The 15,402-nt window shown below is 48.4% G+C and overlaps 1 protein-coding gene across 1 annotated transcript in view; it reads right to left on the bottom strand.

Annotated features, from left to right (window-relative positions):
* Positions 1 to 3,724: 3,724 nt before the first annotated feature.
* dachc (dachshund c) overlaps positions 3,725 to 15,402 on the bottom strand; it is a 24,875-nt gene continuing 13,197 nt past the window's right edge. The window contains exons 2-3 of the mRNA XM_045206947.1: positions 8,026 to 8,120; positions 3,725 to 3,888 (exon numbers count right to left, since the gene is read on the bottom strand). Coding sequence (XP_045062882.1) covers positions 3,725 to 3,888; positions 8,026 to 8,120 — 259 coding nt within the window. The remainder of the gene's footprint in view (positions 3,889 to 8,025; positions 8,121 to 15,402) is intronic.

The following is a 15,402-nucleotide window of genomic DNA, read 5'->3' as shown; positions in this document are numbered from 1 at the left end:
TGACGTGTACCTATGATGAAAATTACAGGCCTCTCTCATCTTTTTAAGTAGGAGAACTTGCACAGTTGGTGGCTGACTAAATACTTTTTTCCCCCACTGTATTTATGTTTATTTATTTTCCCTTTTGTACTTTAACTATTTGCACATCGTTACAACACTGTATATATACATAATATGACATTTGAAATGTCTTTATTCTTTTGGAACTTTTGTGAGTGTAATGTTTACTGTTAATATTTATTGTTTATTTAACTTTTGTTTATTATCTACTTCACTTGCTTTGGCAATGTTAACATAAGCTTCCCATGCCAATAAAGTCCTTAAATTGAATTGAAATTGAAATTGAATTGAGAGAGAGAGAGAGAGAGAGAGAGAGAGAGAGAGAGGAGATTTGAGGAGAGATAGAGAGAGAGGGCGCGAGAGAGAGAGAGAGAGAGAGAGAGAGAGAGAGAGAGAGAGAGAGAGAGAGAGAGAGAGAGAGAGTGAGAGAGAGAGAGAGAGAGAGAGAGAGAGAGAGAGAGAGACAATACACATAACCAGACAAGTTGTACCTCCCATCATCTCACATCTACTTAAATCAATCAAATTAAAGCCAAACATTCTGGGCATCTAGGCTGGCTATATAGAGGAGAAAAATGCTTTGAATATTTCACCAATTCAGCATACAGCATAATGGGGGATGTGCATAACGATGGAGGAATTCAGCATACAGCATAATGGGGGATGTGCATAACGATGGAGGAATTCATCATACAGCATAATGGGGGATGTGCATAAAGATGGATGAATTAATCATACAGCATAATGGGGGATGTGCATAAAGATGGAGGAATTCATCATACAGCATAATGGGGGATGTGCATAAAGGTGGAGGAATTCATCATACAGCATAATGGGGGATGTGCATAAAGATGGAGGAATTCATCATACAGCATAATGGGGGATGTGCATAACGATGGAGGAATTCAGCATACAGCATAATGGGGGATGTGCATAAAGATGGAGGAATTCATCATACAGCATAATGGGGGATGTGCATAAAGGTGGAGGAATTCATCATACAGCATAATGGGGGATGTGCATAAAGATGGAGGAATTCATCATACAGCACAATGGGGGATGTGCATAAAGATGGAGGAATTCATCATACAGCACAATGGGGGATGTGCATAAAGGTGGAGGAATTCATCATACAGCATAATGGGGGATGTGCATAAAGGTGGAGGAATTCATCATACAGCATAATGGGGGATGTGCATAAAGATGGAGAAATTCATCATACAGCATAATGGGGGATGTGCATAAAGGTAGAGGAATTCATCATACAGCATAATGGGGGATGTGCATAAAGGTGGAGGAATTCATCATACAGCATAATGGGGGATGTGCATAAAGGTGGAGGAATTCAGATACTATTCAGATACTAGCACTACCCAGAGTTCTTAAACTACGGTGCGCGACAGGGTTCAATGTGGCAGTAAATCAGCACAATCTACTTTTTCTTTATTTCAAATCGCAGCCGTCTTGGAGTTAGAATTGGAATCACGTAACTGTGCTAGTGGAGTTAGAATTGGAATCACGTAACTGTGCTAGTGGAGTTAGAATTGGGATCATGTAACTGTGCTAGTGGAGTTAGAATTGGGATCATGTAACTGTGCTAGTGGAGTTAGAATTGGGATCATGTAACTGTGCTAGTGGAGTTAGAATTGGGATCATGTAATTGGGATCATGCTCCCGAGTGGCGCAGTGGTCTAAGGCACTGCATCGCAGTGCTAGCTGTGCCACTAGAGATCCTGGTTCGAATCCAGGCTCATGATACAATGACTATGAGGCTAACCTAATCACACACACATAAACACCCACAGAAACACACACAGCATATCTTTTCACAAAGAGGGTCTGTTTTTAGAAAGGACGTAAACAGGCTAATTAAAGATCAGCATCCAGAAAGAGATAACAGCTGGGTGTGTGTGTGTGTGTGTGTGTGTGTGTGTGTGTGTGTGTGTGTGTGTGTGTGTGTGTGTGTGTGTGTGTGTGTGTGTGTGTGTGTGCATGTGTTACTGGCTCTGTCAGTTCACTTTGAACATTAGCTGTTATTTCTAACAGAAGCCAACCGGTGACGCACATGGTCCGTCTCTCCATTGTTAGCTATTTAAAACTAGTTTACTGGTTTATCTTACTGTAATACAGTGGGCTGGAGGAGGCATTTGCTGCCATGATCCTTTGTCGTCTTCAATGCTGCCTGTGCTCACACACGCACGCACGCAGGCACACACACACACACACACACACACACACACACACACACACACACACACACACACACACACACACACACACACACACACACACACACACACACACACACCCCACACTCGTTGTGCTTAAGCCATGTCATAAACCAGGTTGATTTGTGATTCTGTTCAGGCTTTGATAATCCCTGTCATCTGTCTCAACATACCGATGGTGTTTTAACCAGCCAATATCCGCCCGGGCATCGTGCACCAGATCAATACACAGCCATCGTTTGCATTCAAGATCCTAAATGACAGAGAAAACTATTGATTTCTTAATTTTCTTGTTTTACCTTCTGTTCTGTCTCTCTCTTTCAGGTGAAGCTGTTTTATTGCCAGTTCAGTTCCAGAGGCAGAAGGACAGGCAGTCTCTGTTATTGGAAGTTACAGTTTTGGCAACCCTCATTCATACACCAACATGGAGTAAATCTTAGAAGGGAAGGGTATCTTCATAACAATGTCATAACACATTCATAACACATACATACCTCATTCATAAGCAGTACATAAGCATTTCATCTTAAAACCTCGTCTTGAACCAGTAAATTAGGAAATTGATTTATCTGTTTTTTTTCTCCAATCTTTCAAAGGATACAGTGATGATGTCATATCCTGTCTAATCAAGACCAGTAGTTGTACTGTTGACATGATCATTGAGACACAGTCACACAGTGGGGCGGCTGCCAAGATACCACGTGGGTGCAGTCAGATGCTATATATATATATATATATATTCTATACTGAGTGTACAAAACATTAACAACACCTTCCTAATATTGAGTTGCACCCCACCCCCTTTTGCCCTCAGAAGAGTCTCAATTATTCTGGGCATGGACTCTACAAGGTATCGAAAGCGTTCCACAGGGATGCTGGCCAATGTTGACGCCAATGCTGCCCACAGTTGTGTCAAGTTGGCTGGGTATCCTTTGGGTGATGGACAATTCTTGATACACATGAGAAACTGTTGAGTGTGAAAAACCCAGCAGCGTTGCAGTCCTTGACCAAACCGGTGCGCCTGACACCTACTACCATAGCCCGTTCAAAGGCACTGAAATATTTTGTCTTGCCCATTCACCTACTGAATGGCACACATACACAATCCCATGTCTCAATTGTCCCAATGCTTAAAAATCATTATTTAACCTGTCTCCTCCCCTTCATCTACACTGATTGAAGTGGATTTAACAAGTGACATCAATAAGGGATCAAAGCTTTCAGCTGGATTCACCTGGTCAGTCTGTCATGGAAAGAGTAGGTGTTCTTAATGTTTTGTACACTCAGTGTATTTATATATATATATATATACATAGTGTATCTGTCCAACTGTTTGAAGACTTACATTCCACCTCTAACTCAAAGCCTAGAGGGCCAGCATTGTGATGAAACTGACGATGGTCCATTGACTGTAATGATAACGTAATAACAGGGTTTCATGTTGACTCACCCAGACTGGAGGAGTTGTGGTGGTCTCCTCCGTTCTGTCCGTCTGTCCCATGATGATGATGCAGGTGGTGGTTACTATGGTAACCCCCCATCACCTCCAACTTGATCTTCTTGTTCTTCATGGCCTCAGCAAGAGCAGCCGCTGTCAGACCTGAGAGAGCGATGGAGAGAGAGGAGAGGAGAGAGAGAGAGAGAGGGAGAGAGAGAGAGAGAGAGATTTGAGGAGAGATAGAGAGAGAGAGAGAGAGAGAGAGAGAGAGAGAGAGAGAGAGAGAGAGAGAGAGAGAGAGAGAGAGAGAGAGAGAGAGAGAGAGAGAGAGTGAGAGAGAGAGAGTGAGAGAGAGAGAGTGTGAGAGAGAGAGTGTGAGAGAGAGAGAGAGAGAGAGAGATAGAGGAGAGAGAGAGAGAGAGATAGCGAGAGAAAATAGAAAAGAGAAAGGTGATGGTACAAAGAGAGCGAGATCAATAAAATGTAGATCAATGTCCTCTAGTCTAGTGGATTATGGGTAACAGCCGGTTTTTAAAAGAACAATGCTAGAGATCCATCTACAGTGAGCTCCAAAAGTATTGGGAAAGTGACAATGTGTTGTTGTTATGGCTCTGTACACCAGCACTTTGGATCTGAAATGATACAATGACTATGAGGCTAACCTTTAACCCCAGTGGGCTATATCAGGGCCACACAGAGTGTTTCTGGGTAGTCTTAAACAAATCTACTTTTAAACAAAAGTATACACCTCAAACACATGGTTATGGGCTTACAAAACGAAGACACCTGTACCATGTCAGATATAGAGTTGGAAGTCATTACATTTTGAGTTTGCATCCCAATATTACACTTTATATACATCACAGAAGACTGAAATATAACAAAACTGTTTGACATAGAAACATCGGATTTTGGGCGTAATACATTTATTTTATTTTATTAACGATATAATTATGAAGAATATTAATAACATTCCACCCATGAGGCCACTAGGTAATTTGACTGCAGGAAAGGGCTACAGTGTAGACTGTCAGCTTTAACATGAGGGTATTTTCATCCATATCAGGTGAATTGTTTAGAAATTCCAGCACTTTTTATACATAGTCACCCCATTTTAGGGGACCAAAAGTATTGGAACAAATTCACTTCTATGTATTTGGTCCCAAATTCATAGCACACAGTGATTACATCAAGCTTGTGACTCTACACATTTGTTGGATGCATTTGCTGTTTGTTTTGGTTGTGTTTCAGATTATTTTGTGCCCAATAGAAATGAGTGGTAAATAACTTATTGTGTCATTTTGGAGTCACTTTTATTGTAAATAAGAATATAATATGTTTCTAAACACTTCTACATTAATGTGGATGCTACCATGATTACGGATAATCCTGAATGAATCGTGAATAATGATGAGTGAGAAAGTTTCAGACGCACAAATATCATATATCTCTCTCCATAGTGGCCCTTAAAGCAGCAGTAACATCCGACTCTGACTCTCCTCCAAGTGAAGTCATTTTAAACTGACAGTAATATGCATGATAAAGTCTCTATTTTGTCATTAAAATCACTGAGCTAGTTAAGGACAACTCTGCTCTGAAATTAACTGAGCTTTGCCATTAAAAACGTATCCTACTCTTTCCCTCTTTTCTCCCTCTGTTCCTCTGTTCTCTTTAGCAAATGTCAAGATCACAGCGGGAAAGAAGCCGTCGCCCCATCGAGACTGGAGAGGATGATATCAAAGGTTTCCTTCAGGTTTACACTTGGCTAAACAAAACGCAATTCTGTTCTGCCTCCCGTTCCCTCCATCCCTCTCTCCCTCCCCCCTCTGTCCCTCCCTCCCTCTCTTTCAGTCTCCTGTGGCCTTTCAGTTCTAATCTCCTCTGCTGACATTGATGTTGTGACCTCTCTTCCAGTTAAAAGAGCTAAGAGACGCTCTCTCAGGCCCAGTGAGTATTACTTTGAGTCTGACTGTCTCCCAGAGACACCACTCTCTGAGGCTGAGGATGCTTTTGAACACAGAGAGTAAAAATGACTTTTAGAAATGGCTTCTTTTGAGGTGGAGAAGGAACAGATCGAGTTTCACAAAACCACACAAAGAGAAGGGCAGCTTTGAACACTGAACGGTGAATACAAACTTCACAGAGCAAAGGTAGAGAGGCCTGGAGAGATGGGGTGTAACTCAGCAGCACTGTGAGAACACAGCCTACAGGAGCACTGTGAGAACACAGCCTACAGGAGCACTGTGAGAACACAGCCTACAGGAGCACTGTGAGAACACAGCCTACAGCAGCACTGTGAGAACACAGCCTACAGCAGCACTGTGAGAACACAGTCTACAGCAGCACTGTGAGAACACATACTACAGCAGCACTGTGAGAACACAGACTACAGCAGCACTGTGAGAACACATCCTACAGCAGCATTGTGAGAACACAGCCTACAGGAGCACTGTGAGAACATAGCCTACAGGAGCACTGTGAGAACACATCCTACGGCAGCACTGTGAGAACACAGCCTACAGGAGCACTGTGAGAACATAGCCTACAGGAGCACTGTGAGAACATAGCCTACAGCAGCACTGTGAGAACACAGCCTACAGCAGCACTGTGAGAACATAGCCTACAGGAGCACTGTGAGAACATAGCCTACAGGAGCACTGTGAGAACATAGCCTACAGCAGCACTGTGAGAACACATCCTACAGCAGCACTGTGAGAACACAGCCTACAGCAGCACTGTGAGAACACATCCTACAGCAGCACTGTGAGAACACAGCCTACAGCAGCACTGTGAGAACACATCCTACAGCAGCACTGTGAGAACACAGCCTACAGCAGCACTGTGAGAACATAGCCTACAGCAGCACTGTGAGAACACAGCCTACAGCAGCACTGTGAGAACATAGCCTACAGCAGCACTGTGAGAACACAGCCTACAGCAGCACTGTGAGAACATAGCCTACAGGAGCACTGTGAGAACACAGCCTACAGTAGCACTGTGAGAACACATCCTACAGCAGCACTGTGAGAACACAGCCTACAGCAGCACTGTGAGAACATAGCCTACAGCAGCACTGTGAGAACACAGCCTACAGGAGCACTGTGAGAACATAGCCTACAGCAGCACTGTGAGAACATAGCTTACAGCAGCACTGTGAGAACACAGCCTACAGGAACACTGTGAGAACATAGCCTACAGGAGCACTGTGAGAACATAGACTACAGGAACACTGTGAGAACATAGCCTACAGCAGCACTGTGAGAACACAGCCTACAGCAGCACTGTGAGAACACAGCCTACAGCAGCACTGTGAGAACACAGCCTACAGGAGCACTGTGAGAACATAGCCTACAGGAGCACTGTGAGAACATAGCCTACAGGAACACTGTGAGAACATAGTCTACAGCAGCACTGTGAGAACATAGCCTACAGCAGCACTGTGAGAACACAGCCTACAGGAGCACTGTGAGAACATAGCCTACAGCAGCACTGTGATAACACAGCCTACAGGAGCACTGTGAGAACATAGCCTACAGCAGCACTGTGAGAACCCAGCCTACAGCAGCACTGTGAGAACATAGCCTACAGGAGCACTGTGAGAACACAGCCTACAGCAGCACTGTGAGAACATGGCCTACAGCAGCACTGTGAGAACATAGCCTACAGCAGCACTGTGAGAACATAGCCTACAGCAGCACTGTGAGAACACAGCCTACAGCAGCACTGTGAGAACACAGCCTACAGCAGCACTGTGAGAACACGGCCTACAGCAGCACTGTGAGAACATAGCCTACAGCAGCACTGTGAGAACACAGCCTACAGCAGCACTGCGAGAACACAGCCTACAGCAGCACTGTGAGAACACAGCCTACAGCAGCACTGTGAGAACATAGCCTACAGCAGCACTGTGAGAACACAGCCTACAGCAGCACTGTGAGAACACAGCCTACAGCAGCACTGTGAGAACACAGCCTACCGCAGCACTGTGAGAACACAGCCTACAGCAGCACTGTGAGAACACAGCCTACAGCAGCACTGTGAGAACATAGCCTACAGCAGCACTGTGAGAACACAGCCTACAGCAGCACTGTGGTTCAAAATATAAGACTGTAAAATAGAGGTGATGACATAAAAACAAAAAAATCACACTTTAACTGACACATCTGTGCGTGCATGTGGGACTGTGCATGTGGGACTGTGCATGTGGGACTGTGCATGTGGGACTGTGCATGTGGGACTGTGCATGCGTGTGTGTATGTGTGTCTGTCTGTGTGTGTGTATGCTATGCAGGTCCCTCACCAGTAGGGGGCATGATTCCAGAATGAGACAGAAGGTGTTGGTTCTCTGATGACATCATACTCTGAGCCCTCTTTGGGGGGCGACCAGGGCGCGAGCTGGAAAAACAATCAAAGACATGACATCAGTTATACAGAGGCTTTTAATCCAGACAGACTCACAGTACAGTGAGCATACATTTGTTGTATGAGTATGTGTGATCCCTGCGGGAATTGAACCAACAACCTTGGCTTTGCATCATAAAGGATGCCTTTTTTGGATGATCTCAGCCTGTAAGTAGATATCAATTGCATACTCCTCAGGTCCTCTCTCCTCTCTCCTTGTCTCCTTCTCAAAACCCATTGGATGAGAAGTTCAGAGGGCAGGTGCCTCCGACCTTCTCAAAACTCATCCAATGGGTTCTGAGAAGGAGACAAGGAGAGAGGAGAGAGGAGAGAGAGATGAGAGAGAGAGGAGAGAGAGGAGAGAGCGAGTGAAGCGAGAGGAGAGAGAGAGGAGAGAGAGAGGAGAGAGAGGAGAGGAGAGAGGAGAGAGGAGAGAGGAGAGAGGACAGAGGAGAGAGGACAGAGGACAGAGGAGAGAGGAGCGAGAAGAGAGGACAGAGGAGAGAGGACAGAGGACAGAGGAGAGAGGAGAGAGGAGAGAGGACAGAGGAAAGAGGACAGAGGAAAGAGGACAGAGGAGCGAGAGAGGACAGGGGAGAGAGGACAGAGGACAGAGGAGAGAGGACAGAGAAGAGAGGACAGAGGAGAGAGGAGCGAGAGAGGACATAGGAGAGAGAAGAGGAGAGAGGAGAGGAGAGAGGAGAGAGGAGAGAGGAGAGAGGACAGAGGAGAGAGGAGAGAGAGAGGACATAGGAGAGAGAAGAGGAGAGAGGAGAGAGGAGAGGAGAGAGGATTATGTAATTGAGATCTTCCCTGTGTAAGGTGCTTTCCTCTCTTGAGAGACAGGAAGTGTTCCCAGTGCTACCTCTGACCTCTGACCTCACCCAACCCCTTAGCCAATCATCCTTCATGAAATATTAACCCAGTGTTGCACTTCCCTCCTCCTGCCCTCCATCCCCCAATAGTTCTGTTGCTTTATCTCACCCTGCCAGAGAGGAAATAAATGAACTAAACACCTTTTTTATCATGCTGAGTGACCTTTATAAAGAGGGGATTAGGAGTGGTTTGGCTTTATGCTCTCTCTCTCTCTCTCTCTCTCTCTCTCTCTCTCTCTCTCTCTCTCTCTCTCTCTCTCTCTCTCTCTCTCTCTCTCTCTCTCTCTCTCTCTCTCTCTCTCTCTCTCTCTCTCTCTCTCTCTCTCTCTCTCTCTCTCTCTCTCTCTCTCTCTCTCTCTCTCTCTCTCTCTCTCTCTCTCTCTCTCTCTCTCCAATTCAATTCAATTCAAAGTTGCTTTATTGGCATGACATTCAGGCAGTATGCATTGCCAAAGCATCCAAAACCTTTCCAATACAAGATATACAGCAGGAAAGATAAAGAAAAACATATGAATGGGAGTGTGTTGTCTTTGTCAGTGGGGGGTCTGGGTCGCTGCGTAGTTCAGCTTCCACACCTGAACCCACCACCGCAGACTGAGTAACACTATTATTTGTAGGCAATTAAGAGTATGTGTTCAAAAATAAATAAATAAAAAGTAAAAAAAGTAACGTAATGATGTACATCCAAAGACATTATGAAATATATTTATCTTCTGGTCCCTCACGCTATGACATGATTAAACATATTTATCTTCTGGCCACTCACGTTATGACATGATGAACTCTCTCTCTCTCTCTTCTCATGAAGAGAAGTATGTAGAGGTGAGGGATAGGAAGCAGCATGTTGAAAACTGACAGAAACATGTTTTTTTAGTACACAAGAACTAAGAGCACAGCTAAGCCTGTTTGAAGTTACTCTACTAGGTCTATATGGAACAGACTGAAGTGTTGAACTAATTCAGACTGAGAACCTGACTTCATTACTGTGTTATAATAGTACAAAGATGTCATAACACAGTTAGTGTCACGGTTTACTATGCCAGAACCCAGAAGCAGACAAGGACAAGGTACGTTGAGAGAAAGGTGAGTGTTTATTTAGTAGATTCCGAGTGAGGCTGAATAATCCAGGGAACAGAGCGGGTGGCGTGGATGGGTTGTTGAGGGTGCAGTGGTTGGTCGGTACTGGCTCGGCAGCCGCCCGACCATCAGGCAGAGGTTGGGTGAAGGTTCCGGGTGAGAGACTGCAGACAGAACAAAAACGGAGGTGAGTACACAGCAAAACAACAAGGTGCAAAACAACAAAACTAACGCTAGAACTCAAGGCTGATACGCTGACAACATACTGTTCATGGCTAACGATCCGGCAGGAACTGGATGTTCGGCCAGAGCCTAAGAAGGGTGATGATCAGGACCAGGTGTGCAGATTGCTGATGGGATGCAGGTGCGGAACAACAAGAGCGCTCCCCGGAGCGTTCCCGAACCCTCGGGAAACTGGAGCTTACGAACAGGAACACTCCGTCACCAGACAGGACCCGACTCAGACAGCCGGGATCGTTACAGTACCCCCCCCTCCGGCAACGCCACCGGGCGGACTCCCCGGAGCGCCAGGATGGAGGCGGTAGAAGTCACTGATGAGGTCCGCGTCTAGGACCTGTCGCCGCGAATCCAACTCCTCTCCTCAGGACCATACCCCTCCCAGTCCACGAGATACTGGAAACCCCGGCCCCGCCGTCTGGAATCCATGATGCGCCGCACCGTGTAGGCAGGACCACCTCCGATCATCCGAGGAGGAGGAGGAGGAGGCGGAGGAGGCAACAGAGGACTGAGGAGGACAGGCTTGAGGCAGGAGACATGAAAGGTGGGATGGACTCTGAGCGTCCTCGGTAGTTTGAGTCGAACTGCCACTGGATTGATCACCTTCTCCACCACAAACGGACCAATGAACTTCGGTAACAACTTCCTAGACTCAGTCCGTAACGGAAGATCCCGTGTGGCCAACCAAACCCTATCTCCGATGGTATAGGTGGGAGCGGGGATCCGGCGACGATTCGCCTGGAGCTGATACCGGTCCGAAACTCTAAGGAGTGCCTTTCTGGCCCGATGCCAGGTCCGGTGGCAGCACGAATATGGGCCTGAACAGAAGGCACTGAGAGCTCCTTCTCCTGAGAAGGAAACAGGGGAGGTTGGTAGCCATACAGGCACTGGAAGGGAGACATCCCAGTGGCAGATGTAGGAAGAGTATTGTGGGCATACTCAACCCAAGGCAACTGAGAGACCCAGGAGGTGGGGTTGGAAGAGACCAGACAGCGTAGCGTGGATTCCATCTTCTGGTTGGCTCTCTCCGCCTGACCATTGGATTGGGGGTGAAACCCAGATGTGAGACTGACTGTAGCTCCAATGGCCAAACAGAAGGACTTCCAGACAGCAGAGGTAAACTGAGGGCCACGGTCGGAAAGCGATATCACTGGGCAAACCGTGGACCCTGAAAACCTCCTAACCAGGATCTCGGACGTCTCCGAGGCAGAGGGAAGCTTGGCAATAGGCACAAAGTGGGCGAACTTGCTGAATCTGTCCACGATAGTCAGAACGACCGTGTTCCCCTCAGAAGCGGGCAACCCAGTGACGAAGTCCAGGGCCAGATGCGACCATGGTCGCCGGGGAATAGGAAGGGGGTGAAGTAGTCCAGAGCTGGGCCGATTGGTACTCTTATTCTGCGCACACACTGGACAGGCAGCAACAAACCCCCGAGTATCCTCGGCCATGGCAGGCCACCAAAAACGTCTGCGAAGAAACGCCATTGTCCGAGCCACGCCAGGGTGACAAGCCATCTTGCTGGCGTGGGACCATTTGAGGACAGCAGGACGAACCGACTCAGGCACAAACAACCGACCGGGTGGACCGTTACCGGGACCGGGCTGAGTCCGAAGGGCCGCCAGCACCTCCTCCTCAATCTTCCACATAACTGCTCCCACGACGCAGTTCCGGGGGAGAATTGTCTCGGTCTTGGGCCCACTCTCCTCCGTCTTGGAGAACATCCGGGGACAAGGCGTCCGCCTTGCCGTTCTTAGATCCAGGTCGAAACGTCAGGGCAAACTTGAATCGTCCGAAAAACAACGCCCACCTGGCCTGACGGGAGTTGAGACGTTTAGCCGATTGCACGTAAGCAAGATTCTTGTGGTCAGTCCAGACAATAAACGGTTGCTCCGCCCCCTCCAACCAGTGGCGCCACTCCTCCAAGGCAAGTTTCACCGCGAGAAGCTCCCGGTTACCCACATCGTAATTCCTCTCCGCAGGCGAAAGGCGGCGAGAGTAGTAGGCGCAGGGATGGAGTTTACTGTCCGTGGAGCATCGCTGCGACAGGATGGCGCCAACTCCCACATCAGACGCGTCCACTTCAACGGCGAACTGACGGCCCGTGTCCGGTTGAGAGAGAATCGGTGCGTTGGTGAATCGCCTCTTCAAATCCAGAAACGCTCGATCCGCCTCCGGATTCCACTTGAAGGTCCTGATACTGGAAGTCAAGGCAGTTAACGGAGCGGCCACACGGCTGTAATCCCGGATGAATCTGCGGTAGAAATTCGCAAACCCCAAAAATCTCTGGAGCTGCAATCTCGTACCGGGCTGGGCCCATTCCAGAACCGCTCTAACCTTCTCCTGGTCCATCCTAATCTCTCCCCTGGAGATGATGTACCCGAGAAAGGATGTAGTGTGGGCGTGAAACTCGCACTTCTCGGCCTTCACGAACAGGCGATTCTCCAACAATCGCTGCAGAACCTGCCGGACATGCTGGACGTGGTCGGAAGGTTCCTTCGAGAAGATCAGGAATGTCATCCAGGTAAACAAACACAAAGAGACCGATCATATCTCTCAGGACGTCGTTCACCATACTCTGGAATACCGCTGGAGCATTGGTCAGTCCAAACGGCATCACCTGATACTCGAAGTGACCCATCGGAGTATTGAAACCCGTCAACCACTCGTCCCCCTCTCTGATCCGGACCAGGTGATACGCATTGCGTAGGTCTAGCTTGGTGAACACCGTAGCACCCTGTAAGGAGTCGAAGGCAGAACTCATCAAGGGCAGGGATACTTGTTCTTGACCGTGATGTCATTCAACCCCCGATAATCAATACACGGTCGAAGAGAGCCATCCTTCTTACCCACAAAGAAGAATCCTGCCCCCAGGGGTGATGACGAGGACGAACGAGACCAGCAGCTAGGGACTCCTTGATGTAGGTCTCCAACGCCTCACGTTCAGGTCGGGAGATACTGTATAACCTTCCCTTGGGGTAGACAGCTCCAGGGACCAGGTTGATGGCACAATCATATGGTCGGTGGGGAGGGAGTGACAGAGCCTTCTGCTTACTGAAAACTTCCCCCAAATCGTGATATGTCTCGGGAACCAGGGACAAATCTGGGGGTTTAGCCTCAATCACCTGACTGGGAACCGAATGGGGGCAGGCAGTCTTGAGACAGTTAGCATGACAATCAAGGCTCCAACTCGTTACCTTGCCCGTCACCCAATCGAACGTGGGATTGTGTTCCTTCAGCCAGGGGTATCCAAGGACCAGAGGAACATGGGAAGACGGCAGAATGAAGAATGAAATCATCTCAGAATGATTCCCCGACAACCGCATCTTAACCGGTTCAGTCCTCATCGTGATACGTGCCAGACTACTGCCGTTCAGAGTGGTCGCTTCAATGGCTTCCGGCAATTGCTCCTTGGAAAGCCCCAGCTGTTCCACCAACTCGGCATCAAGAAAGCTTCCATCGGCACCTGAATCGATAAAAGCGCTTAAGCGCTAAGCTCTGATTCCTGTTCACAAGGGTAGCCGGAAACGGGGTCTGACAGAGGTACTGAGAGGTTGAAACTGGCTCGCTAAAAGTCCTCCCAACTTTAGCGAGCCGGGCAGTTTGACGACCGCCGGGAACAGGTGGAGATGTAATGTCCCGAGCTACCACAGTAGAGGCAGCAGTTGGTCTGACGTCTATGTTGACGCTCCTCCTTGGTTAACCCGTGCCGCCCCACTTGCATGGGTTCAGAATCGGGAGAGAGGACCTCTCCACTAATCCATTGTGGTGGAGAATGATCGACGTGTTCTGGTCCACCACCCGACCCGACTGGGAACTGAGAAGCTGATCGATTGGACGGGCCCCATTGCTTCTCCCCTCCTTCGCTCTCGGACTCGATTATCCACCCGAATAGACAAGGCTACCAAGCTGTCCAGGTCACTAGGCTCCGGATAGGAGATCAACTCATCCTTGAGCTGCTCCGACAGACCCTGGTAAAAGGCCGCTTGCAGAGACTCCTCGTTCCACCCACTCTCCACAGCCAACGTCTTGAACTCGATCACGAAGTCGGCCCACGCTGCGAGTTCCTTGGTGAAGCGAAAACAGGCGCCTAGCTGCGTCCCTCCCTCGGACGGAATGGTCGAAGAGCTTCCTCATCTCGGCCGTGAACCCCTGGTATGAAGCCATGCAGGGGTCTTGTCGTTCCCAAACGGCTGAAGCCCACTCCAGCGCTCGACCACGCAGCAACGCAATCACAAAGGCTATCCTAGCCTTGTCTGTGGCATAAGAGTAGGGCTGTAGATCGAACACTAATCCACACTGCATAAGGAAGGAACGGCATCTTCCCAGCTCCCCCTCATATCTATCCGGCGTCGGAACCTCGGGCTCACGGAAGGACACAGCTCCCGAAGCGGCAGGCGAGATGGGTGAAACCGGTAGTGGATCCTCCACCGGAAACTTGCGTTGGTTCTGGACCTCCGTCAGACCGGTAGAAAGGTTCCGAACTGACAACGCGATCTCCTGTAGTACCGTGCTATGATGGCCCAACATCTTCTCCTGATGGGTAATGGCATGGCGAACAGAGTCCAGGTCCGCTGGGTTCATACTGGCCGGATCGTTCTGTCACGGTTTACTATGCCAGAACCCAGAAGCAGACAAGGACAAGGTACGTTGAGAGAAAGGTGAGTGTTTATTTAGTAGATTCCGAGTGAGGCTGAATAATCCAGGGAACAGAGCGGGTGGCGTGGATGGGTTGTTGAGGGTGCAGTGGTTGGTCCGGTACTGGCTCGGCAGCCGCCGACCATCAGGCAGAGGTTGGGTGAAGGTTCCGGGTGAGAGACTGCAGACAGAACAAAAACGGAGGTGAGTACACAGCAAAACAACAAGGTGCAAAACAACAAAACTAACGCTAGAACTCAAGGCTGATACGCTGACAACATACTGTTCATGGCTAACGATCCGGCAGGAACTGGATGTTCGGCCAGAGCCTAAGAAGGGTGATGATCAGGACCAGGTGTGCAGATTGCTGATGGGATGCAGGTGCGGAACAACAAGAGCGCTCCCCGGAGCGTTCCCGAACCCTCGGGAAACTGGAGCTTACGAACAGGAAC

Source organism: Coregonus clupeaformis, chromosome 24 (genome assembly GCF_020615455.1).
Source record: "Coregonus clupeaformis isolate EN_2021a chromosome 24, ASM2061545v1, whole genome shotgun sequence".
Taxonomy (NCBI): domain Eukaryota; kingdom Metazoa; phylum Chordata; class Actinopteri; order Salmoniformes; family Salmonidae; genus Coregonus; species Coregonus clupeaformis.
The sequence above is the reverse complement of the archived record's forward strand: the minus strand, read 5'-3'. Positions and strand labels throughout refer to the sequence as shown.